Source organism: Camponotus vicinus, unplaced genomic scaffold (genome assembly GCF_025532165.1).
Source record: "Camponotus vicinus isolate PSW18456_S1 unplaced genomic scaffold, iyCamVici1.0 SCAF_4, whole genome shotgun sequence".
In the NCBI taxonomy this organism is placed as follows: domain Eukaryota; kingdom Metazoa; phylum Arthropoda; class Insecta; order Hymenoptera; family Formicidae; genus Camponotus; species Camponotus vicinus.
The window spans coordinates 10,962,172-10,987,223 of record NW_028141976.1 but is presented as its reverse complement, the minus strand read 5'-3'; the positions used below and the strand labels follow the sequence as shown (position 1 = coordinate 10,987,223).

The 25,052-nt window shown below is 33.8% G+C and overlaps 2 protein-coding genes and 1 long non-coding RNA gene across 10 annotated transcripts; 2 read left to right on the top strand and 1 right to left on the bottom strand.

The window, feature by feature from the left end:
• Positions 1 to 202: 202 nt before the first annotated feature.
• Positions 203 to 21,615, bottom strand: Sin3a (SIN3 transcription regulator family member A). Of its 7 annotated transcripts, none has more exons than XM_083098666.1 (18): positions 19,278 to 21,615; positions 16,950 to 17,233; positions 16,685 to 16,864; positions 16,420 to 16,569; positions 15,832 to 16,160; positions 15,476 to 15,710; positions 15,150 to 15,401; positions 14,343 to 14,765; positions 13,782 to 14,236; positions 13,216 to 13,690; positions 12,885 to 13,131; positions 12,414 to 12,779; positions 12,160 to 12,329; positions 11,876 to 12,070; positions 11,349 to 11,558; positions 3,700 to 3,857; positions 3,484 to 3,619; positions 203 to 3,157 (listed from the first exon to the last, which is right to left on the bottom strand). In XM_083098666.1, the coding sequence occupies exons 2-18, from the start codon at positions 17,211 to 17,213 to the stop codon at positions 2,903 to 2,905; spliced, it is 4,500 nt and encodes a 1,499-aa protein (XP_082954792.1). In that variant the 5' UTR covers positions 17,214 to 17,233; positions 19,278 to 21,615; the 3' UTR covers positions 203 to 2,902. The 7 variants fall into 7 exon arrangements, with proteins under 7 accessions (XP_082954792.1, XP_082954789.1, XP_082954791.1 ...); XM_083098663.1 differs by having other exon boundaries at positions 11,280 to 11,558; positions 16,685 to 16,861; XM_083098665.1 differs by having other exon boundaries at positions 11,280 to 11,558; positions 14,343 to 14,750; positions 16,685 to 16,861.
• Positions 6,037 to 7,258, top strand: LOC145971230 (uncharacterized). Its single transcript, XR_014438812.1, has 2 exons — positions 6,037 to 6,486; positions 6,551 to 7,258. It is a non-coding gene; the product is annotated as an uncharacterized LOC145971230 (long non-coding RNA).
• LOC145971228 (mitochondrial tRNA-specific 2-thiouridylase 1) lies at positions 20,862 to 24,265 on the top strand. 2 transcript variants are annotated; one of them, XM_083098671.1, is made up of 8 exons: positions 20,862 to 21,668; positions 22,094 to 22,266; positions 22,336 to 22,501; positions 22,570 to 22,754; positions 22,833 to 23,059; positions 23,148 to 23,315; positions 23,407 to 23,628; positions 24,066 to 24,265. In XM_083098671.1, exons 2-8 carry the CDS (start codon positions 22,185 to 22,187, stop codon positions 24,234 to 24,236), a joined length of 1,221 nt encoding a protein of 406 aa, XP_082954797.1. In that variant the 5' UTR covers positions 20,862 to 21,668; positions 22,094 to 22,184; the 3' UTR covers positions 24,237 to 24,265. The 2 variants fall into 2 exon arrangements, with proteins under 2 accessions (XP_082954797.1, XP_082954796.1); XM_083098670.1 differs by having other exon boundaries at positions 20,862 to 21,997.
• The last annotated feature ends 787 nt before the right edge of the window (positions 24,266 to 25,052 follow it).

Below are 25,052 nucleotides of genomic sequence, written 5' to 3'. Positions count from 1 at the left end.
TATACATATTATAAAAAAAGCTGAATCTCTGAATGTAAATGCCAACTTGTTAATTTGGATTATATATTTCGACACTTATTCCATTTTCCTCTCTCCTGTTCCATTCAGTTTTCCTTCCCTCTTGAAATTGTGACTTCCTCTTTCTCTTCCTCTCTATTTATTTCACTGACGAGGAAATGCTTTAATAAATATACAACCACAGTATCGTGCATTAGAATTACGAAATGTATAATTCATATGGTACGACTACATTATATATTATGATATATAATTAAATATCTAATTTTATCTTATTCTTAATCAAAGCTTTTCTTATCGAATAGGTCACATACACACATTTGTAGAAGAAGCATTATTCATTTAAATATATGTAATATAGACGCGTGTGTGCCCAGAAAATGATTTATGCTCGTCGCGCGCAAATATCTTTACCACCATTTTGACCGAGCTCCAAGAGCTAATAAAACAAAAGCGTGATCGAGACAGAAGCGTCGCATCCACTATCGATTGTGATCGTTTATCACGTGACAGACGTATGATTATTTCACAAAGGCGTATATCACGCACGACCTTCATGCCAGTTTTGTTCTATTAAAATGAGAAAAAAGCACACGTAGTAAAAATTACGCGACTAAGTTTAATAACGATTATTTTCCTATAGCAACGCTGGTGCGTTCCATCGATAGGTGTAATCACATAAGTCTCACACAGATATTCGTGGGATCACAAACGCAGATTTTTACAATGCTCTTTATAATGTGCTATAAATTATGTGCTATCGAGAAATCGCGCCTTTATTGCATTTGTGACATTATATACTGGAAAACTGACATAACACAATTAGATGTGTATGATCGCGTTTAATAGGTCAATGACACCTTCCAGCATAGCCTTCTGTGCTACGTTGATTTCCACTATACTTGACTCTATTGCACTGCTCAGGAACATTACCGTTTTTACATCTTTATTGAAGAACGAATCCAACATAAACTCTAAAGTTTTTATACATATCTATACATGTTTTATACATATATGTGTGTTTGTATGTCTGTATATACATATGTGTATATATATAGTTCCCCATCCGATATGTATATATATTATATATATATATACATACACATCATACTCATACACACGTACAAATGTATATATATATATATGTACATCTTCTCCTTCGAATATATACGTAAACAAATGTGATTTTATTTTGTACAGACAAACAGCATTCGATATTCGAAAAAAGTTTATACTGGCCAACAATTAAAGAAATATTGATTTGAAGAGTGTAATTGGTCAATGGACCGTCCATTATATTAAACATGTTGCAGCACATGTTGATACTTGCGATTTTATATCTCCAACTAAATATGCGCCCATCTGCATCTATACATACTCGCTAAAATATCAAGAATAACATATCAAACGCAAATCAAATTGAAATCATACATGTATATATATATATATATATGCAAAATGCATTAATGTTCTAAATTGCATAACACATCTCCCTATTGATGTTATGAAACAAATACGGTAATTTGATTAAATGTTAATCTTGCAAATAGAACGCAATAAAAATGATTACAATTACAAAAATTAATGCAGTGGATTCAGTACGATAATATAAGATCATCCAGCGTATATTATTCTATCATTATATATATATGTATTTTGTACAGTGAAGAATAAAACTCCTTCTTTCTCTATTGCTTTCTTTGTGTAAAAAACTTTGTATATAAAAACTTTAGAGTTTATGTTGGATTCGCTCTTCAATAAAGATGTAAAAACGGTAATGTTCCTGAGCAGTGCAATAGAGTCGAGTATAGTGGAAATCAACGTAGCACGGAAGGCTGGAAAGTGTCATTGACCTTAAACGCGATCAAAAGTCATGTCTAATCGTTATGTCAATTTTCTAGTGTATAATGTCATAAATGCAATAAAAGTGCGATTTCTCGATAGCAAATAATTTACAGCACATTATAAAAAGCATTGTAAAAATCTGCGTTTGTGATCCCGAATATCTGTGTGAGACTTATGTGATTACACCTATCGATGGAACGCACCAGCGTTGCTATAGGAAAATAATCGTTATTAAACTTACTCGCGTAATTTCACGTAATTTTTACTATGTGTGCTTTCTCGATAGCACATAATTTGCAGCATATATAGAGCATTGTAAAAAAATATATATATATATATATATTTTTTTAACATAAAGAAAGCAATGAAGAATATTATTCTTCACTGTACAAAAATACGATGTATATAAAACGACATAATAGCATACGCTGCATGATCTGATACTATCGCACTGAATTCACTTAAACATTTTTTGTAATTGTAATTATTTTTATTGCATTCTACTCGCAAGATTAACGTTTAATCAATTCAGTTTGTTTTATAATATCAATACAGAGATGTGTTATGGAATTTTGAACATTAATACATTTTGCATCTATATGTATATACATACATATACATATATGATTTCAATTTGATTTGCGTCTCGATGATATTCTCGATATTTGCGAGTATGTATAGATGCACATATTTATAATTGGAGATATAAAATCGCAAGTATCAACTGCAACATGTTTAATATAATGGACGGTCCATTGGCCAATTACACTCTTCAAATCAATATTTCTTTAATCGTCGGCTAGTCTAAACTTTTTTCGAATATCGAATGCTGTTTGTCTATACAAAATAAAATCACATTTGCTTCTTGCATAAAAACAAAATCGTATTTCAAAAATTTCTGTTCCGAATAAAAATTTCCAAATGTTACGCATTAACAGCTGCAAATAAAGTACTTTCGCTGATAAGTCGAGATTATTTATATCGAGCGTAACGACGTTGAAAATTTTAAATGTGGCAAGAAATTCTCCGTTGAGTAAAATTAGACGCATTGTTCCGAAGTCAATAGATCAGATTGCAGACGTTCTACTTTGAAACGATTGTATTGCCGATACGGGGAACGTGTCTGATCGTTATCCGTTACAACTCGCGTCCTATGGGGAATCAAGTTCTCGTATCTTCCCATCAGCCAATCCTGACACAATCGATGCTGAGTGTCCGTGCAATTCTTCGATATCCACGATGCATGCCAATGATGGAATTTCGAGTCTATACACTTCGTTACGGCTGGATGAGACTGTCGAGACAAAAAAATGTTAAAAATAAATTTTCTTTACTAAATTTAATCTAAATTCGATCTCTATGTATATCCAAAATACGTGGACATATTAAAAATAAACCATCGTTATATATAAACATTGTGTATATATACGTGTATACGTATATACATACATATATATTTTATATATACTATATATTATATATACTATATATTATATATATTATATATATATATGTTTGTGTGTGTGTGTGTATTTATAATTAACTGTTAATTGTATAAATATAAACGTTATATATAATTAACGCTTTTAAAAGAAAGTATTTCAATAATTGCAAACGTACCATCCTCGCACGGTTAATAGACTTTTGCTTGTAAAGGAATCTGTCCTTGTGAGCAATGAAAAACATGGTATAACTGTTGGGATTAAATCTACACTGCGTCTCGTCGGAATTAATAATATCGGGAGCATCGACTGATCTGTAATAAATTTACAACAAATAGAGAATAAAATCTAGTTAACATTTAGATTAATCTATACGTTAGGTATATATACTTACTCTGTGACTCTCTCTGGATGATTGGCGTTAAGCAAAGATTGTTTCTCCTTCGCTAATTTCGCAGCGTGTTTTCGATAAGACTTAATGTTTCGATAAAGAAAGATGGGTTTTCGTCCCGCCGAAGTTCTGCCTAAGGAATTCCAAGTATTTCCGTCCATCTATAATAAATGAGATACAACGTTATTTTTAAATAATAATACTTTAAGCTAAAATTAAATATAAAGTAAGTTTTTTTAGGGTATTACACATCGCGATTTAAGAAACGCTTATCGTTAGAATAATATACATATAAGCGCAAAATAAAATTTACAATTTCATAATAAGATTTTTGTATTCTTAAAACACTAATTGTTTGAAAACTCTGACAGAAAAGAGATGTTTGCTTTTAACGATGAGCAGCATGCGCGACAATATAAGCATGATATAAGAAAATTAAGAGATTAATGGAAGAAGTTAAAGCTAAATAAGACCTTATATACAGGATGTTTCAGAAATAGATGGTCAAACTTTAAGAGAATATTTTACTTATCATAAGGATGGAAAAAATTCATATCAACTTAATGAAACATTTTTATCAGTCTGTTGTAAAAAATATTTGTAGTTTGGAAAAAAGCATTTCTGGATCCACGTTCATATGACTTTTTTCATCCTTATGATAACTTATGCTCTTAAAATTTGGTCATCTATTTCTGAAACAGCCTGTATGTAAACGATTCAACTATAACGTTTAACGGTTTTAACTTCATTTAAAACAAAATAAGAAGAATAATAAAAAATAATTATTTAAACAAGAATATCGTTGAATTTTGTATTATATATATTTTGAATTTTTATATATAACAGAGATACAAAGATTATTATAGAGATTATTCTAAAAAGAGAAAATTATTTTAAAGATGCAAAGTATATAATAATAAATCTAGTGATCTAGTCACAAAATAATGTTAGATGATAATAATTAAAATTGCGCGTGCATTTTAATATCCCTTTTCTATGTAAAGATGTTATTTGTATTATCATATGCAGATTTGTTTTTATATACATTACAATTATATATATATATATAGATAAAAATCTCCTATATCATTTTATATACACACATGTATGTATGCTTAAATAGATTCTAGATTCTATATAAATTCTGAAACAACAGACATCACTGATGCTATTTTCTTCTTTAATGGCCACTTATTTGCAAGCTTTAATAAGGTTTAAATAATAATAAATTAACAATAATAAATAATAATAAATTAACAATATTGTTCAAATATTTAAATATCGATTGCTTACTATTATATCTGTATGCTTTGCAAATGTGTATCAATAAAAAAAAGACAAGTGATAATAAAATATATAATCATCAATAAAAGAATTATCTTCCGTGAAACAGCTATGAGTGAAAAAGAGAGAGAGAAAATAAAGAAAATTATATTATTCCAGTTTGAAATCTAATTTAAGGAAGGTAAATTTCTTGAATTTTATCATGTTAAAACAATAACAAATTTTTACAGAGAACGAAAAGTCTTTTTAATGCATTTATAAGAACGAGTTTAAGAAAGTATACAAAAATATAGAATTAAAAAATATATAACGGAAATAACTATGTTGCAAAATAATTTTTTAACTTGTAAAACGTATAATTGATACATTCATTTATGATACAAAATTAATTATTCTTTTTTTGTTAATTGTTTTAGAATTAATTTAACGAAATCTTGATTTGCAGTTTATTTATATGTCGATAGAAAAAAACCGATGCACGAAAATATATAAACATTTAAGATTTTAAAGAATATTTGTATAAAAATATATAAATATAAAAAGCGAAACTCTCTCTCTCTCTCTCTCTCTCTCTCTCTCTCTCTCTCTCTCTCTCTCGTATACACGAAACAATAGTTTGCGTGATACGATTAATAAAACTTTTACGTACTTCGTTTGATCATCTTAGTTGAAGAAAACTCGCCTTCTTTTCTAAATCTCGGTAACTTTATTACGACTCGAGATGTAACGCTTTTATTTAAAAAAAAATTCTAATTCACGATTCATATTTATATTCCCTATTTACATCATATTATAAATTGTACAAATTATAATATGTAACATGTAAAAGTATAATATGCAAGGAACGTAAAAGAGAAATAGTGGGGCATTTTCTTATTTCTTATTTGCATGTTTCCTGTCATAGGCTGGAATTCGTGTGGTCAGAGTATTGATAGTGGATATCGATCGAGCGCGGGTCCGGGGACCTGGGGGAGGCGCGCGTCAAACTCGTTTACGCGGATGCGGGAGAGCCGAGATTGCTGCGTATACGTCACTGGAACGAGTGGGGGAGGAACGACGACGCAGCGCCGCCTTTCTCCTCCGCGTTCCCCGTTATGTGTTTCCCGACCTCGTCGAGGCTTGGACGAGCGCCATTTTGTACGACGGATTTACTTATCGCGAGTGACGTATAAAAGAGAGAGAGAGAGAGAGAGAGAGAGAGAGAGAGAGAGAGAGAGAGAGAGAGAGGGGGGAGAGGCTAAGAGATTCCGCTTCTCGCAATCGACGAGAGATAAGCACCGCATTGTGATCGGTGCGCCGTATCTCGTATAATTTAATGAGTGACAAGGAACGGGTTAACGGTCGATATGAACGCCCTGTGCGAGAATGAAAAAAAAAGTAAAGCGAGAGGGAGAGCGGAAGGCGAGAGAGATGGGTGTACGGAGAGAGAAAGGTGCTGTTTCGCGCGAGGCCGCACATGTGAAGATTTTTGACATCCTCGCGCGTCTCCGCTTTTTTTCTTGCTGCGTAAGTATATATGTTGTCTAGAGAGCGTTCGTGTTTATATCGCTTGAAAGGCGAATTTTTCTAGACGTCGCGCGGTATCTTCAACTTGGAAAACATCGGATGATTAATGTAAGTGACAATTAATGTGCGCGTTTTTGACAAGTGCTACGAAAAAATAGAATGCGAAGGAATGTATAAAATATTAGTACAAACTTAATTGAAATGGAGCATTAATCGTTAAGAGATGAATTCCATTATCGAATATCGCGCAAACATTTCTTGATAATAGCGTTCGATATAAATTTAAATGTCTAGTTATTTAAAGAAAAAGTTAATAATGCATATAACTCTATCATCTCGCCTTCGTATCAAATGCTTTTATATATTGTAGAAATAAAAATGTTGAGTTTGGATCATTTCAGAATTTTATGCTGAAATTTTTATATCTGATTTCTTGTATGAAAATTTGCGCCAAGTAAATAATTGGTTAACTTAAAATCCAAGACGATAAATCCTATTTAATCAACAATATTTGTGAACAGAGGTTCACATTCAAAGAAATGCAAATGAGAAAGAAAGGGAGAGAAAGCTTTTAAAATACATTTTTGTTTAAATAAGAAAATAAAATAAAGATGTAACTTGTAATACATAATCCTATGGAAATCTATCCACATGAAATGATGAATGCATAATGATCTTAATTAGAAAATATATTACAAGTGCCAAAATGCTAAAGTAAATTGTTATATATTTTTGATTCGTATATTTATGTACATTAAATATTCAATCTTTATCTGTGTATTGTGTTGTTGAATTTTATAAAAAGAATATATTATATAAATAAACTGGATACTATTGAAACTTTAGTGTATGTAGTCTGACTTGAAAAAATATATGCTTACAATTTATGCAAAAAAATCATTATTAGGAAAAAACAAGTCAAAAATATTATATGCCGTCACTAATCATATTGTACGAATTCTTCTGAAGAAAAATATACGAAATAAAAGCGGTTGTGTGATATTAGAAGAGAAAAAAGATAAATCTGAAAAGTGCCTTTGTTAGTCTCGTAGAAATCGGTATTAAGAAACGCGAACGACAAATTATATCCTGCGAATCCAGCGCAAGAATTAAAATAAAAAAGAAGAACCTAAGAATGTGAAACCTTTGGTAAAATGACAAAATACTGCGGGATATTAATATTTTATACTGTCGCGTTTATCAAACATTCTTACAGAATTGATGCAAAATTACAACTGACTTTCTATATACATCATATAATGGTACAATGCGTATAGTATCTCTGCTTTATACTATCTATATATCATTTATGTACATAGCAAAGTATATTATGTATATATACATGTGTGTCTGATGAAGGACGCAACAGTTAAGCTAAAAAAACACACTCAGCTCCACGCCACAGTACAGTCTTGTCATACTTCTCGTAGACTCGTTAGGTAAAACCAATGCGAGCGCTTGTTTCATACAAGGGCATAGTGCATCGTACTACAGCTGATCCTGTAACATACTTTGGAACCTTGTAATGTGTAGCATGACGCGCTGTGCCCTCGTATGGAGCAAACACATGGATCCTTTCAATGTGTCATATGAGATTTTTTTCTATATAGAAAACACTTTCAATCTATCTGAAGAAAGAGCCTAAAAAGGTGTACAGCAATGTTCGATGTTTCTCCGACAATTACCCTAATTTTTGTACAAGAGATTACACAAGAGACTTTTATGCGCATCGCTTTCGTTTTTACGCCGTAAATGTCTAACTGCCCATCTTCCAGAATTTGATAAAAAAAGAAAGAAAGAGATCAATTAAAACCTTTGACATTTGTTCTCTTAGATAATCCAAGTAAAAAGAAAAGAAAAACGATACAAAGTGTAATTATTAATATTATTATAATGTCTAATAATGGCGTGGAAGTAATGTGTTCAGGTAAGTCAATGATATACTTATATGTATATATTCATGTTTCCTTTCCAAAGGCTTCACTATGTGTTGCATTTCTGAATTACGTAATAATAAGAGTTAATTTATGAAGTTTCGCGATTCACTATCGATCGTAATTTTAAATTGTGTGTGTATCAAAATGTATGTACAAATTTGTTAAGTATTTACATTTTTTAAAATCCATTAATTTCTATAGAGAATCTAATATTATATATATCTATAGTTCCTTATCTAATATAATATCAGATATCTAATATATCAGATGAAGAGAGAAAATGAAAGAAATTCCTTTTCAAGAATTGACTAATCCAAGTGTTACAATGGAAATTAGTATTCGTACGAAGAATTATTTTTTTTTAAGCATTTACTAAATACAAAGATGCCTTTTCTTTTAGATGCACGCACATATTAATCTAAATTAATCTTGTTTACATGTTTCAAGGAAGATGAGCTTTCTTGTACATATAGTATCATTTGTAAATGTAGATATGCATAATAATAGAAATAACTGTTATTTAAAAAATAAAGATAAATAGGAAATATTTCTTAATAGACACGTTTTGTGTGTATCAGATATTTTAAGCAAAATTTCTTTACTATTAATAATGTTACTAATGTTTATCAATTATACGCATATCTTAATAGAGTTGAGTGATAAAAAATTACATTCCAAATGAATTGTAAGAAAAATTATACGAATTGTTTGCCGACGAAATACATTTGTCTGTTAAATTGGCTAGAAAATTAATACAATTATAAAATTTGAATAAACCAGTTCTCAGATTAGTTTCTAAATCATTATGTATTTCTGCTTTGTTTCACTTAACGAATTTCGTTAAGTGAAACAAAGCAGTCGATATAAAATTGGTTAAAAGCATTATACCGTTTTCTTATTCTTGGTAAAAATATATAATTATAATATATATATAAAAGCTATCTCTTCATCAAAGATACACATAATGTGCGTCCTTTTACTATTTTATCTAAAATACTTTTATAAGAATTACTCATTGTGATGATTTGGAAGAATATGCATTTCAAGTAAACTTTGTAGTTTCGTTAAAAGTCACAAAGGATTAAATATAAATTTAAAAAAAGAATTGGCTTTTGACAAATAAACAGAGATTAATCTTTTCATTCAAATTTTCATTTTTACTTTAAGTAAAAACGTATAACACATTTTATTACAAGATGTTTCTGTTCTACTATATGCCTATCTATTGTATATATAGTTAATTTTAATTTTTCGCAAACTGTAAAAAATATTCTTTATATGTATGTATGTATATATATATATATATATATATATATATATATATATATATATATATATATATATATATATATATATATATAGAGAGAGAGAGAGAGAGAGAGAGAGAGAAAGAGAAAGATAAAATGTTTTATCATTACATATTACAAATATACTAAATATGTACAATAAAATTTGCCTCTCGTGAAATATGTAACTGATTAAATGGCGATGTACGTTCAATCTAAAGAAGGGCATCTAAATTGTTCATTTAATTGTTATTTTACATTCATTATGGCACTGCTAAGATGACTTTATGAAACATATGCCAGTTTTCCCTTTCTATTTTATACAATTTTTTATATCAATATTTTTTACAATTGGTCATCACTCTATTATCTCACAACGACACTGATTCTTGATAACATCCGTTAAATGAATGGATAATGGGGAGTGAAACAAATGCAGTATGTATAATACAGTATTATATACATGAAATTTTCATCATTTTGAATCGATTAACACCACTACCGTGCAAGTAGATTTGAAAAAAGTCAATGTTTTTATTGTAGTGATAAAAATATATGAAGTGATTTACATGGAAAGAAAAATAATATTCTCCCTTCTTTTTTTTCGAAAATTTACATTATATTCAAATATTATTAAATAGCACAAAAATGAAGTAATAGATATAATGCAATTTCAATTACAAATTAAAGTTGCTTTGCTTTTTTTATCACGAAATATCAAGAAGTCAATAAAAATGTAATACGAAAAAATAAGAAGAATAAAATTACGTCTATGACGTAATACATTTAATTCAATAATTTGTGTCTTATTGTTTCTTTCATTTTCTCAATGATTTTTTTTATATTTCTAACGTCCTTATTCATATGTGTTATATAAAAAAACATAAATAAATTAAAGAAACAAAAAGAAACAAAATACGATATATTAATATATTTGTGATTTCATATTTAGAATGTTGCATAAATAATATAGAGCAATCTCTTGAATGACAAAAATTTATATTTAAAAAAGATTGAGAGAGTGCTATGACAAGTCAGAAAATTTCATGTAATTTTATCATATAGACGATTACGGCCGAAGAATTTTATAAGTCGCTTATAAATTTCCAATCATTATAAAATATAATAAGCGTATGAATTGTTCTGCTTCGCGTATGAAAAGAGTATTTAATTAGTTAAAACATTGGATGAATATACAGAAATTTTATAATTGATATGGCGATTATACGAAATTAATACGATTGTCCTAATCATTCGCGTAAATATAATTCAGCAATGTAATATGTATCCGTATAATATTTTTCACAATTCGCGTATTCCTATTCCGACGAAAATTTACACGAAGATCGCTCTGCGCGAAAAAAAGTCTAATATATTTTATTTAACTTTTTCACAAATAAATTTTACTTTCGATAGAGAAAATTTCTCCACCATACTTTTATTCTTTGGGGATACTCTTGTTGTACGCTAAATAAAAACGACGAAACGTACAACAGCTCTAATCACAGATGTCAATTATTACGCGAATGAACGTTGATAATGATTATGAAAAGGTATTTAGATCCTATACCTTCTTGCTAATGTCAGTGTTCTTGCGTTTTCTGCCCCTCCCCCCCCTTGCTGCCTGGTCGCTACTCACAGGATGATTGGTCGGCGGCTCATTCTCTGTTAAGGCAGGAGTGTCTTTTGGGCTAGCTTGACCAGCTGGTGCAGAAAATCTCTCAACGTACGTCGACCATTTTTCAGAGACCGTGACGCCTTCCCTTTCTCTCTCTCTACAGCCACTATCCATCGTTTCGTCGCTCTCTGTATCTAATAACTCGACTGTCATTTTACAGTCTTTCTTGTACTGTAATAAAACAAAGTGTAAGATGAGATTGGAGTCCAATTACATATGTAGGGCATTCAATGTAGCATATTATTAATGATGAATCTAACTTTTATTGAGATATCTGACTAAATGTGTGTTTTACTTATTTCATTAAAATAATTCATAAAATAGGTTGATAAAATCTAATCAAATATCTTATAAACATCCTATATGTGCTTTATATGTGTAAAAATCAATTTATTAGAGTTACATACAATTATACATATAATCAATAACAATAACGCTACATTAAAGCCACTAGTATACATTAAATCAAATATTTCAAAAAAACTTACTATGTATATCTTGAAACAATTTTCATCCACCATTGTCTTTTCCGCTTTTCGTTGATATAATAATTCAGCACTTAGTCTCATGTATGCCGTGGCGCACAATCCGCCAGCTCCGCTGCTTTCTTTAGATTGACGTTGCTCTCTTTGGAATAATTCCATGCATTGCTGGCATATAGTGTCTGTGACTAAGTGCTGCAACTATCAGAAAAATATATATATGTAGTTTTAAACATTCTTTCTTTCTGTAATAGAATCATAGAAAAGAAAATTTAACAGAATTCACTTACTTGCCTCACAGCATAAGTTACGATCTTATCAAGAGTAAAGGCAATGTAGGCATGTATACCAAACATTTCTCGTAACGTGTCCTCGTACGCTGTACTTTCCATATTTCCGTCGAGAACATTTTTCACCATGTCCAGGAAGGCAGGATAATAATCCTCAATTTCAATTTCACCTACAATGATGAAAAGAAGCGATTAATATGACAATTGATTGTACAAGCAAGGACATTGATTAGTTGTGTATATAATAAACTTACTTTTTGGTTTTAATCTTAAAGCGATCGCTGTACTTTCTTTGCGCTGCTGCTTATACTTTGACTCCTCCTCGGCTAGAGCGACTGCTCTGTCGTACATTTTCGTTAATCTCTCGCAGAGTATGTGATGTAACCTCAAAAAGAGGTACCAATTATTACTAGCCATGAAAAGTGTATATGCTTCCTCGGGATCATTCGAGAGAGCGTGTATAGGTACTTTGATATCGGCTTCAGTTTTGACGGAGATGGAAGACGTATTTGGCGATACGGATGCCTTACTTCTATTAGCTTGCAGGCCACTTAACGACGACGTACTTGTCGTAGACTGGGAATTGTTACACGTTGCCACATTTATATCTTCCTTTTCATCTATAACAAAAAGAAAGCGAAGTACATATGTATTCGACATCGATTTCGGTGGTCTCAACTAGAAAAGTCTTATTTATGAGAAAGAGATATTGTAAAGAAACTCACCATCTTCATCCCTTTCGTCATCACTAAGCTCTTGTCGTGTATGGAAAAAGAGATCAGGTATGAAATGCTTTAATAAAAGTTTTATCCGTTGCTTGTCTTCTTTATGGATACCAGTTTGCCGTTTGACATGATGAATTAAAAGATTAGCGGCATCGTCTAATACAGATTTGTCTTTGTATGGTAGAATGAGATGTGGGCCGTTGTTTCCCTGACCATCACCATTACCATCATCACCCTGTTCGTGTCTCTGTGTAATATATTAATACATAAATAATCACAAAATTAAACAGAATTATAGAAATAGATAAAATTAAAACAAATGTATACCAACCTCGTCGTATATAGTTTCAATTTCATTGAACAAACTTTTAGATCTCAATGCTTTTACATCGTTTTGTTTGAAGTTAATTCCTTGGTGATCCAAGGATTTTAAGTAGTACTTTTCGTTCTGTTCCCTCCAGATTTTATTGAAACCTTTTTGTGCCTCTCGCCATTCTTCCTCTTTAGCCTTCAACCGGCGTAAAACAATAGGCACGGCTATTTGAGGATTCTTTTTGAGACCTTCTATGATATCGTGAGATTTGTCACCGTATATCCTCTTTATCGCTCGTTGATGAATCGTCGGGGAAGAACCACCGAGACAATCGTCGAGCTTATATTTTTGCGCTTCTTCTTGACTCATTCTATTCATTTTTTTATGAACACCTTCAAGGACTCTAATTGTTGCTGCGTTGGTTTCTATAACGACGTCCAATTCAAAACGTTCATCCTCACAACGATATATGGATTCCTCGTATTGAGTTTTTCTAGACAAATAAATATATATATACATTTCGTAAATTATATTTAATTATTACTGGAGAAGTATTCAATTTTTAGATAAAACTCATCATTTACCTTGATGTTACAAATGTGCTATCCTCTGACCAAGTTGGAAATGAAACCCATGTATCGTTGAGAACTTCCTTACATAATTGCGTTCTACCACCGCATTTTGGTTGAATGTACGACTTTGGCAATGCGCAATACGATGCTCCTAATCGTTTGCACGCTGCATAATCGATTTCTATCGCTAAATCATTTTGCGGCCGTTCCTGATGACTCCGTACGACACTGTTTGGGAAAGTCTCCACTCCTACTGCGTTACCCGAGTTTGTCGTCGTTGTGGCGGACGAATCAGCGGGTAGATAACCGAGGAAATCTTTGAACCAACGTAGGAGTTCCGGATAACGGCCGAGGAACGGAGTCACCAACAAAACAAGTTCCGATTTCGATACTATTTCTTGATTAAAAAGCACAAGGCAGCGAAGGAAATTTTCATAAACATCTTGCGATCTGAGTGACTTTCGAACCTGAAAAAGAAATATTATAATTTATTATAAATTTATTTAAAAAAGCTTGTTCTCTCTTAAAGAAAATTAAAATTTACAAGATATAAATATTTAAGATATTGCTCACCTTGTCAAAGAATGCATAGTCGTTTAAAGTACCATATTTGCCAGCTTCTGCTATAGTAACGTCGCGCATCGAAGCAACTTTAGGTTTCTTCAAAGGTGGTGGCCCGCCACTACCGTATGGTACGTGATGAGAATTTCCGGCTGTTGCCGAAGTTGAGAATGATGGACTTCTCTTCAACTGCCCGGTATTATGCCCAAATTTCTGACCGCTATTGATGTCTCGTATGTTCGATCTATCTCGTTCTCGTTCCCGTTCTCTATGATCTCGGCTATCGCGTTCCAATCCGGCCGTACTACCAGATTCTCGAAGATCTCTCGAAATGGTTCCAGAATTGTTGTAAGGTGTTTTGAGTCCAATTGGTTTTTTAACAATTGCCGTATGATCGTTAATCGATGTTGTTTTGTTAGTCTGAAACATAGCAGACTAATACCAATCAGAACTTGTTTTATATAATGAAAAAAATTCTTTAATAATTAAAAAAAGGATCAAAATCCAGACAGTGTTGTTTTATTCTTTTTTCTTTTATACATAATTTTTAAAAATTCAAATGAAGAAAAGATATAGGTTTGAAACAAATAGAAATGAAGTAAAAATTTAAAATGGTAAAGATTATGTATATTTTATAAATATTATCTGTTTCCATCTGTGCTAAGGTTTTAAGATATTAAATAATATTTCTGTCTTACAATTACTCATTTGAAAGTTTACTTGTAACAGATATAATTTTAGATTCTTTAAACAGATTGCAATATTTTTCATCCAAAATTGAAAATTATTCCTATTTGTCCTATTGTAAATAGGACTCACCAACGAACTCTGCTGATTAGTAGCATCTGGCAAAAATTGTCCAAACTCAGCAAGTAAGTCTTCTTGATTTTCGAATAATTTAGCCACTTGGCTGTAAACTTCCGCTTCTGTTAAATGTTTTCCTCCACTTGTGGCGCCAGAACTCGTACCTCCCATGTGTCCAGATTCCTTTAAATTTCTTTGTTCTTTTTGATAAGTATGCAATATCTCTAAGAAACGCTTATATTTGTCTGGTTGACCTTGGAAACGATTCTAAAAATAATTTAAAATTACGCGTATATTGCTTCCTATCATTTTATTTTGTAATCTCTATTATAATCTCTTACCTTAATTTTATTGACATAATTTATTGCATGGTTGAATTCTACTGGCTGACTTTGCTGCGTTTGTCCACCAGTTGATACACCATCTGCTTGACTTAAAGCTTGACTTACAGCTTGCGCTTGTGCAGTACTAACATGTGAATTATTATACACCGGTACCGGCGGTGGTGAAGGCGCGTGAACAGTTAAACTATTGGTTGTAATACTGTTTGCTAAAGTATGATGTATATTGCCCGACCTAAAAAAATCGTTGTAATCACAAACATGTAGCTTTTTTCATAAATTTTAATTTCCAAAAATATTCTCTGGTTTTATATTACTACATTTATATTACTACATAGATTGGGCAAAATACTTACCCATGCATTATTTGTAAAACTGGGGGTGCTTTTGCAGGTTGCGTAGGTGGACTAGCCACAGGAGGTGAACCTACATTGACTGTACAATGTTGAGATAATGTAGCCGTGTGCGTTGCTGTTGGACTTGGTATACTGACGGATACTTGGAAGGCATATCCTTGTTCGTTTGCTTGTACCTCTATTTTATAGCCTGGTGGGAGAAATGTGTTGAAACCAACAATAAGTTCGGGATGTCCTTTGAACAGATGACTCACTCGGGTTATAACGCCCGGAGTATCTATACTTTGAGATTTAAATTCCTTCATGATATCCAAAAAATCATTGTACACCTATAAATAAAAATATTTATATTAAAATAATGCACATCAAATATATTTATTTTTGAACATAATTCACAAGATGCTTTTTGCAACTATCACATTTGTTTAAAAGTATACTAAAAAGCTAGCAGCTAGAAAAATCGAATCAACTAAGAAATGATATGTAAAAGCATAATAATTTGATGATGAAAAAAGCATACTAGTTTACTAGCATTTCCTTTTTTATTAACTAATGCATTAAACGTGCAACAAATTTTTAGTTATTCACCTGTGGTTGATCACTGAATTTATATTTAACTTGATCTAGGTAAGATAATGCATCTTCCACTTTTAATCTCTGGAATTGAGATCCTCCTCCTCCTCCTTGATTGGATCCAGGTGGAGTGGAAGCCAGTGGTGTTACATTACCAGTATGCGTCTATATAATTACAATTACAATTATTTTTTCTTTATAACTTTCTTATAACAGCCTAATATTTAATAAAGATTTTTATTTTTTCTATTCATTTTAAGAAAAACTTGGAAATGCAAACCTTATGCCTTATTGTCGATTGCTGTTGCGTATGTACTTGATTTTGCGATCCTGACGTAGGTTGTTGGGAAGTCATGGTATGACTATTGCCAGTACTTAGTCCGCTATTCAAACCACCACTAGTATTTATGTTGCTACTGCTACATGTAGAACTAAGTCCTCCCGCAGAACCACTCGTCTGCTAAATATGACATTTATGTATAGTATTTATTACAATACTTTACCTACTCTTTATTGTTATATACACAGTTGTTATAGGCACTTACTTTGATGGGAGATGGTGCTGCCGTTGGCACAACAATTGCACCGGTATATTGCTGTTGAGCTTGGGCAGTACCAAATTGTATACTTCCTGGCATTTCTTTCGAAGCAACAGATCTAACTGCTTGACCAGGTACAACAACACCTATCCCACTGCTTGTATGATATTCTAAGCTACCTCCTCCACCACCTAAGCCGCTTCCCGCACTCACCGTTGAGTGCCTTGCTGGTGGTGATGCTACGTCGTCTAATCCACGAATACGTTTCATTGCAAATCACATTGGAAGTGCTAAAAATAAAGACAATACTAATAAATCTATTCTTTATTCTCATTGCATCTGATGTGCAAATTATTATGAAATGTTGAGACATACATTTTTAATGAAAAATGTATTTAAACACAATTTATTTTAAAGTTTGGTTTATATGTGCAATAGTAAATTTTCTGTTTAAAAGTTATTTATAAATACATAAATGAAAAATTGCAAAATAATATGTGAATTAATGGCAACAATATTTATGTACTAAAAACACACATATTGTGTGTTTGTCTCACTAATAGAATTAAACATAATTTTTCTTATGAAAATAGTATTATATATCAATGTTATATATTTGTATTTTTGATACATGATACATGCTAATGTTTTTATGTTTGATTTATATTAATCAATTTTAACAAGATTTTCATATGCTTGAAACTAATAATTTTGTGATATGCTATTTGTCTTAAACATATATTATTGAAAACTTAAAGTTACATTTATTTGCTACAAAATATATTTATATCTGAGCAATAAAATAATTCTGAATAAATCTCAGTGAGATATATAAAATATACAAAAGATACCTAAATACTTAATGAAAATGTAAATCTACATTTTGTATTTCCTACAAAATATATTTATATCTACATAATAAAATAATTCTGAATAAATCTCAATGACATAAAATAGCAAGATACCTATATTTTTGAATACTATCAGTAGTAATTTCGAGCAGATTATTGTTCATAGATCAAAAGGTTTATTTTTATCACTTATTGCTTATAATTTCTAAAACACACACTTGAAAAATATACATGTCATATGTGTTTTACATATCTAATATATTTCATAATTATGGCATTTGAAATATTTGAAATCATATGGAGTCACCCGAGAAATAATCCCTTTTTTTTAATCTATTTATATATTTCTGTGTAAAATAATTTATGTGCAATTAAAGAATATTCTGTGATATAAATCTTGATACAAATGAAAGAAAGTAACATGTGAAAATTGTACAAAATGCAAGGTCTCAAAAATTTAACATACCTTAGTAGAGTGAAAAGCTCTTTCTTTTTGATTAGTGATTTTATTGTTTAATTATCTAATAAATAATTTATCTAATCTTTATTATTTAATTATCTTGATCTAGAAGTTGAGAATGCAGAGACTTTCTACATAACCTAAATTAATCTGAGTTAACGCAGTTTTAAGACCTCTTTTTCTGCTTCACTTCTTTCATTTCTATCGTAACACTTGTACAAAATATTTCTCAATTATATATACAGGTTTGTTCACTTAAAAATATATGCAAATATAAACAAAAAGAATTTGAATGGCGCCATATGATTGAATCAGTTTTTCCAGTGTCTCAGTCATGATTATGAAACATTGAATATAAGATATATATATATATATATATATATATATATATATATATATATATATATATATATATATATACATTACATACATTACATACATACATACATACATACATACATACATACATACACATATATACGTGACATTTTAGAAATTATAAACGCTTAATATATACAATAAACTTTTTTAGTGCGCAATAATCTGGCAAAATTGACGTTTAGCACTCAAAAATATCCAAGTATCTCGAATAACTACTTTATGCCTCTCAGGGCTCATTCATAATTGAAAACAAATACGATTCATGGGAAACTTCGGGAGCTATATCGTCCAAGAGGAGATCGTTAGACGGCGATACATCTCGCGTGTTCGAAAACGAAAGCGAAAATTGATCGCGTTAAAGCGGAGAACAAACGAGACGCGCAAGCGGCAACTCGAGAAAGAGAGAGAAAGAGAGAGGTGCACGTTACAAAAATAAATTATAAACTCGCGTTAGAGCTCTACGAGAAAGAGATGCACGATCGACCCCCCAGCTGCAAGAGTTGTCGACACGACCTTGCGCATACGTGGAAAAAAAATTGGCGTCGAACAAGCGTTTCGAACGTCGTGGCCGCGTGCGGACTATCCCCCGTCTCTCTCTCTGTCTCTCCCCCTCACCCTCACCGTCTCTCTCTCCATTCGTACCAATTTCCATCTGAGAGAACGTCCTGTGTCCCTATCTCCTACGTAGTTTCGTCGCGGAAGCGCGACGAGACGGGCACGACCGGGATGCGGATGGCGTCTCTCCCGAGACACTCGTCCCTCGGCGGGTCCCGCGAGAGCCTGGTGCACTGGCGTCTCTCGTCGAGCTCTCTCTCCTCTATCCGGCTCCCCCGAAAACCTTCGATCGCGTCGGCGGCGGCCGGGTTGCTTGGAGATTCCTGCTGCGTATGCACGCGCGAAACTCGCGCCGGTACAGTCACAGCCCGCACTCACCGTTCACGTACCGTTCCGTCCCGTCCCGAGGGGGAGGGGACGGGGAGGGGGACGCGCTCGTCCGTCCCTCTCTCTCTCTCCTTCTGTCCGTCCGTCCGTCTCTGTCTCTCTCCCCGAAGCCGCGGAAAGATCGGCGGCGAGGATCGAACGAGAGAGCGAGGAGTCTTGTGGCGCGCGCCCGCGTTTTTTTTCCTTCAAACACACTTAGCCGGCCCCCTGTACGTTACGCAATATTCTACGTAAATACATAACGCGTTCCCCGCGCGACAAGTAACGCAGCGAACGTTCGCGCCGCGTGCGGTCACATTCAGTCCGCCACCGCTAAAAGCTTCGCCTCCGTCACCTCCTCGCGCACCCTCGCGGTCAACGAGTATCACTAGTAGCAGTTCCTTCCCTCGCGGTCGAGCCTCTGTCGACGGCGTATAATCGACCCTTACACCACAAAAGCTCTCTTTCTCTCTCTCTCTCTCTCTCTCTCCGTCTTTTACGTACACATACGCTCACCGTCGCCACCTCTCCCTCTCTCTCTCTCTCTATTTCTCTTCCGTTCGCGTTCGCGCTCCCTCTGTTTCGTACACTGTCTCACTGTCTCTCTCTCCTTCTCCTGCTTTCTCTCTTTCTCTCTCTTACTTTCTCGTTCTCTTTCTCCACATACACTCGGGCCCTCCTGCCCCTTCGCGCAATTTTTCTACGTGTCTGCGTCTTTTCCTCTCCTTCTCGATGCTCCTCGTCTTTTATCGGCGACCAAAAAATGTAGCGAGCCTTAACGGGCCGGTCGCTGGTAGGTGAAAATTCACTGTGCGCTCCCGCTACCGCGGGTATGCTCGCGCGGGAGATCACTTCTCGGCAGACTCGGCGGAATCTCGTCGCGCGGATAAACAACAAACGCGAGGTCCAATGTGCATGTTTCGCGCGGGCACGGGGCACGCATCGCACCGGGTCCACCCTACGGGTGTCCTCGCCGCGCTTTTTTCACCGCTCTCGCAGCACAGGTCGACGCAGAGGTATGTACGCGAGAATCGCGCGCGCATCCGCACTACCTTGTCACAGGTACAGGGCAAACTATTGGATTTCGCGTGATGGCAAACAAGGAACCGACTGGTCGCGTAAGCGGGACGGGACACGGGACGACGACGACGACAGCGACGGTGGCGGCGGCGGGGGCGACAGGGTGGGGGTAGATGCTGCGCAGGAGCGTATTGGCGCGAGCGGCGCGGCGTCGCTGTTGCCAACCACTCGGGCGCTGCTGCCGGCTCTTGGCGCCTCCCATGACGCTGTCGTCGCGCGCTGCGGCCTGTGGCGCGACGAGCGACGTGTCGCGTCGCACACGACGAACCCCCGGGAGAGGAGGATAGGCTGCCGTCGTCGCCGGAAGCGGCATCGGGCGTCGATCCGAGCGAACCGTCCGCGATCGTAAACGCGGATGGATCGAGAGAGCGCGCGCGGTTATGTAATACTGCTGTAAGGGCTATACCGTCCGTCCGGATCGGACTCTAATCTCGGAGTCGTGAGCGAGTAGAGTTTGAGTCACGACTTCTTTCCATCGTATCGTACGTGCGCGTCTTGGCTCGATACCGTTTCCCTGCAAAAGTACGCATCGATACTTTTGACGAGACGAGTGGAAATTTGCGCCCCGAGTGATTCGTGTCGGCTATTCTCGAGTGAGTCTCGCGTTTTAGTTTCTTTTTTAACGATGAAAAGTACGAAGGCGGATACCGATCGCGCGGCCCTGAGCCGCCATTGTTGCGTCAGGCCGCCGAGAGACGCGCGCAGCCTCGCGTATATATTACTACGCACGCTCTCCCCCTCGTCCCGCTCGGCGGCTCGCGACGTCTCGGAGCCAACAGCTGTTCCGAGAGACGAGCGAACCCCCCATTGTAATCTGGGTCACGGGTACTGCGCAAAATGGCCCACCGTCGCGACGGCATCGATGCTGCTCGCCGGGCGAAGCGTCGCCGACCCGGCGATCCTGGACACGGCCGTCCGTCGCAGACGCGACGTACCGGGTGCACTACGTGCTTCCGCGCTCGTCTGTCAACGAGCTTGACTGGCCGCCAACCGAGAGAGCCGCGCGTGGATTGGCCGGCGAGCCTCGCGCGCGTGAGTCTTGAATTCATAGCAATATGGCGAGAAAGAGATAGAGAGAGAAAGAAGCGATATCATCGTTCGAATGACTCTTTTGAAATATTTTGTAACGTTCTCGAGAGGAGAATTGGAAAAATTGAGAATATAGAATAATATAGAATGAGATTTAATGTTCCTATTTTTTTTCGTTTTTTCATTTATGCGCCTGGAATCTTACACATGACGTATGCGAGTCGATTTGCGAGCCGCCCGCATGGCTCGTTTGCAAGTAACCAAAGTATTCGTTTCTGGACAAAATCTAACGAGTCAACTCGGTCCTACCGGAAATTCTAATAAATATCTAGGTATTTCATTTCGGATTGCATCATTCCTGCAGACGGATAAAAGACTTGGGAAAATTTTACGTGAAATAAGAGAATAAAATAATCAATCTTGAACAGGAAAGAGGCACCAATGTCATAAAAAAAATTGGAGATCAATACTAGCAAGGTTGCATAATAATATGCAACGCAAATCGCGACAAATTATTCCATGAAAATGATTAGAAACGTTGCGGTGGGTATATCAGGTGGTGTCGATAGCGCCGTGACGGCTCTTCTACTTAAAAATAAAGGTAAAAATAATTTTATAATTTTATTCTCTCCTCGTGTATACTAGATATCAAAAAGTATATCTTTTCAAGGATTTAATGTCACTGGAGTATTTATGAAGAACTGGGACATTAGAGATGAAACGGGAAATTGTACAGTTGAGAAGGATTACAAGGATGCTCGGTGGATTTGCGATAAATTAAAGATTCCTTTGATACAGGTTGATTTTGTAAAGGAATATTGGAACGAAGTCTTTAGGTATTTACATTTTTTTTTCTTACGACAATTAATGCAGATAACAAACTTTATTTGTTCCATTTTTCCAGTGATCTTTTAGAAAAGTACCAGACCGGATATACACCAAATCCAGATATTTTGTGTAACAAGAACATCAAGTTTAATAAATTTTTTGATGTTGCACGTAATAGATTTCAAGCAGATGCAATTGCGACAGGCCATTATGCTAATACAAGCTTTGGACCTTATTTGGAAAACTTTAAAGAAAACACTAGCAAGTATCTTATATTTAAAAAACGTTTTTTTTTTTTCTAATCAAATATTTCTTAATGCAATTGTAATAATTTTACAGATGTACACTTATTACAAGCACATGACAGTAATAAAGACCAAACATTTTTTTTAAATCAAATACCGCAACAAACTTTGAGACGTTGCATGTTTCCTCTTGGAAATTATTTGAAAAATCATGTAAAAACAATAGCTAAAGAAGCAGGTTTGCACAAGATAGCACAGAAAAAGGAGAGTATGGGTATCTGCTTTGTTGGTAAACGTGAGTTTCAAGATTTTATTTCAGAGGTAAAAGAGGATATGTTTGTTATCATGCAGCATATATGTTGCACATCAACTCTAATCAGATTTAATAATAATTTAGTAATGGCTACAGTATATAGATGATAAACCTGGTGAATACGTAGACCTAGACAATGGACTGTCGATAGGCAAACACAATGGCATTCACAAATTGACAATAGGACAAAGATGTAGAATCGGTGGTTGCGAGAATGCTTATTATGTGTTTAGCAAGGATCAGAAAACAAATACCATTATAGCGGTATGCAATATAATAAATAAAAAAATCAAGATTTTGATTAGAGATAAATTAAAACTTTTTAATCATATATATTTTAATTTTTACAATACAGGTGGACAGTAGAATCCATCCAGCATTATATACTGATTTTCTGATAACACAGGATGTTCATTGGATCAATGAGGAGCCACATGAATTAAGACATAGCGGTGTGTTGAGTTGTGACTTTCGCTTCCAACATAGGAATCCATTAATCACTTGCAATGTGTACAAAATATCCAATCGTCTATTTATCCGCCTTAGCGTACCTTTACGAGCAATTACAAAAGGACAGGTAATTTATATAACGATAAAATATGTACAGTTGATCTCCTCTATTCAATAAACTCAATAAAATAGTTGCTTTATTTTAAAAAATTTTTGATCTCTACTCTCTTATTTTAATAGTACATGCACAAAATAATAGGTTGCACTAACATAATCATGCAATTATGTGCAAAATTGAATAATAGAAAAAAGCGAATTTAAAAAGAGAAAGAGAGTTTAAAGAGAAACACCCTTTCTCTTAGAATAGAGAAAATTGATTGTATCTCACTATCCTCTCTTTCTATCTTTCTTTCTCCAAATTATCAAGATAATTATATTTATTACCATGCTTGATTTTAAGAAACTAAAATGTGATATATACCGTTATATGCCTTCCATTATTGCTGAATTAAATGTATAACTTTATGACAAATTAATATGTAGATCAATTTATATGAATTTCAGTATGCTGTCTTATATTCTGGAGAGGAATGTTTGGGTGGCTCAATAATATCATATCCAGGACCATCTTATTTTGCGCTTAATCAACAAAACTCTATAAACGAAACTCGTTGTTGTGATTTAATAGCATTAACTTCAGGGGTACACAAGTGTAAATATTTTTATAAACTTTAAAAGAAATAAAATCTATTTATCAAAGGTCATTTAAACAGATTTACTTATATTGACAACAAATACAATTTTTATTGCACATTTGAATTTCACCTATTTCTTATTTTAGCAATGCAATATATTTTATATTGAAAGATATAAATATCATCAATATCCGTTTCCTAAGACTTTTTCTTTCTTTCAAATTTTTTATATCGCATATTCTTTATCTTTTCCTATCAACTATATGGAGCAAGTTATTTTAAGAAATTAAATCTCCTCTTAAACTTTAAGTAAAACTTGACTAAATATACATAATATCTGTGTTTTTATATATGTTTAATATTTTGTAATAAAATATATGAAAAAGGCTGTTATGTACTTATTTGTTATTTAATTGGATTTATCACAAAGAGGTTTATAAGATAAAATCTCTAATAATCTACTGAAATATTTAAATCGACCTATTACATAATAGCAATTGTTTATATGTTATTTTAATTTTTCATGCATATATTACTTTTTATTATTTTATTATTAAATGATTTATATTTTATTTTAATTATATTTTATTACATATGATTTTTTTGCATGTTTTTATGAATATCATGTAAATACTTATAAAGATAAATTTTAGAAGAAAACGCAATTAAATTTTACTGCGTAATACATATTACGTCGTGACTTTTAGAAATATATCGAAAAGGAATATATTTAAATAATATATTACATTATCGAATAATGTATTGCATATCGTGTACGTAAAAGACTGACTAAAATATCTCTATATACGAGCTCAAGTCGTAATTAATTGTGGATACAAGTATGAAGGCGAGGAAT

Bases quoted from the DNA above. Each gene is read 5' to 3' on its own strand.
- Sin3a (XM_083098661.1), bottom strand. From the start codon at position 17,213: ATGAAACGTATTCGTGGATTAGACGACGTAGCATCACCACCAGCAAGG. The intron at 13,132-13,215 runs GTTGGTATACAT...TATATTACACAG, and splicing joins TTGAAACTATATACGACGAG to AGACACGAACAGGGTGATGA. The intron at 12,780-12,884 runs GTGAGTTTCTTT...TTTTTGTTATAG, and splicing joins TGACGAAAGGGATGAAGATG to ATGAAAAGGAAGATATAAAT.
- LOC145971228 (XM_083098671.1), top strand. From the start codon at position 22,185: ATGAAAATGATTAGAAACGTTGCGGTGGGTATATCAGGTGGTGTCGAT. The intron at 22,502-22,569 runs GTATTTACATTT...CCATTTTTCCAG, and splicing joins TATTGGAACGAAGTCTTTAG to TGATCTTTTAGAAAAGTACC. The intron at 23,316-23,406 runs GTATGCAATATA...TTTACAATACAG, and splicing joins AAACAAATACCATTATAGCG to GTGGACAGTAGAATCCATCC.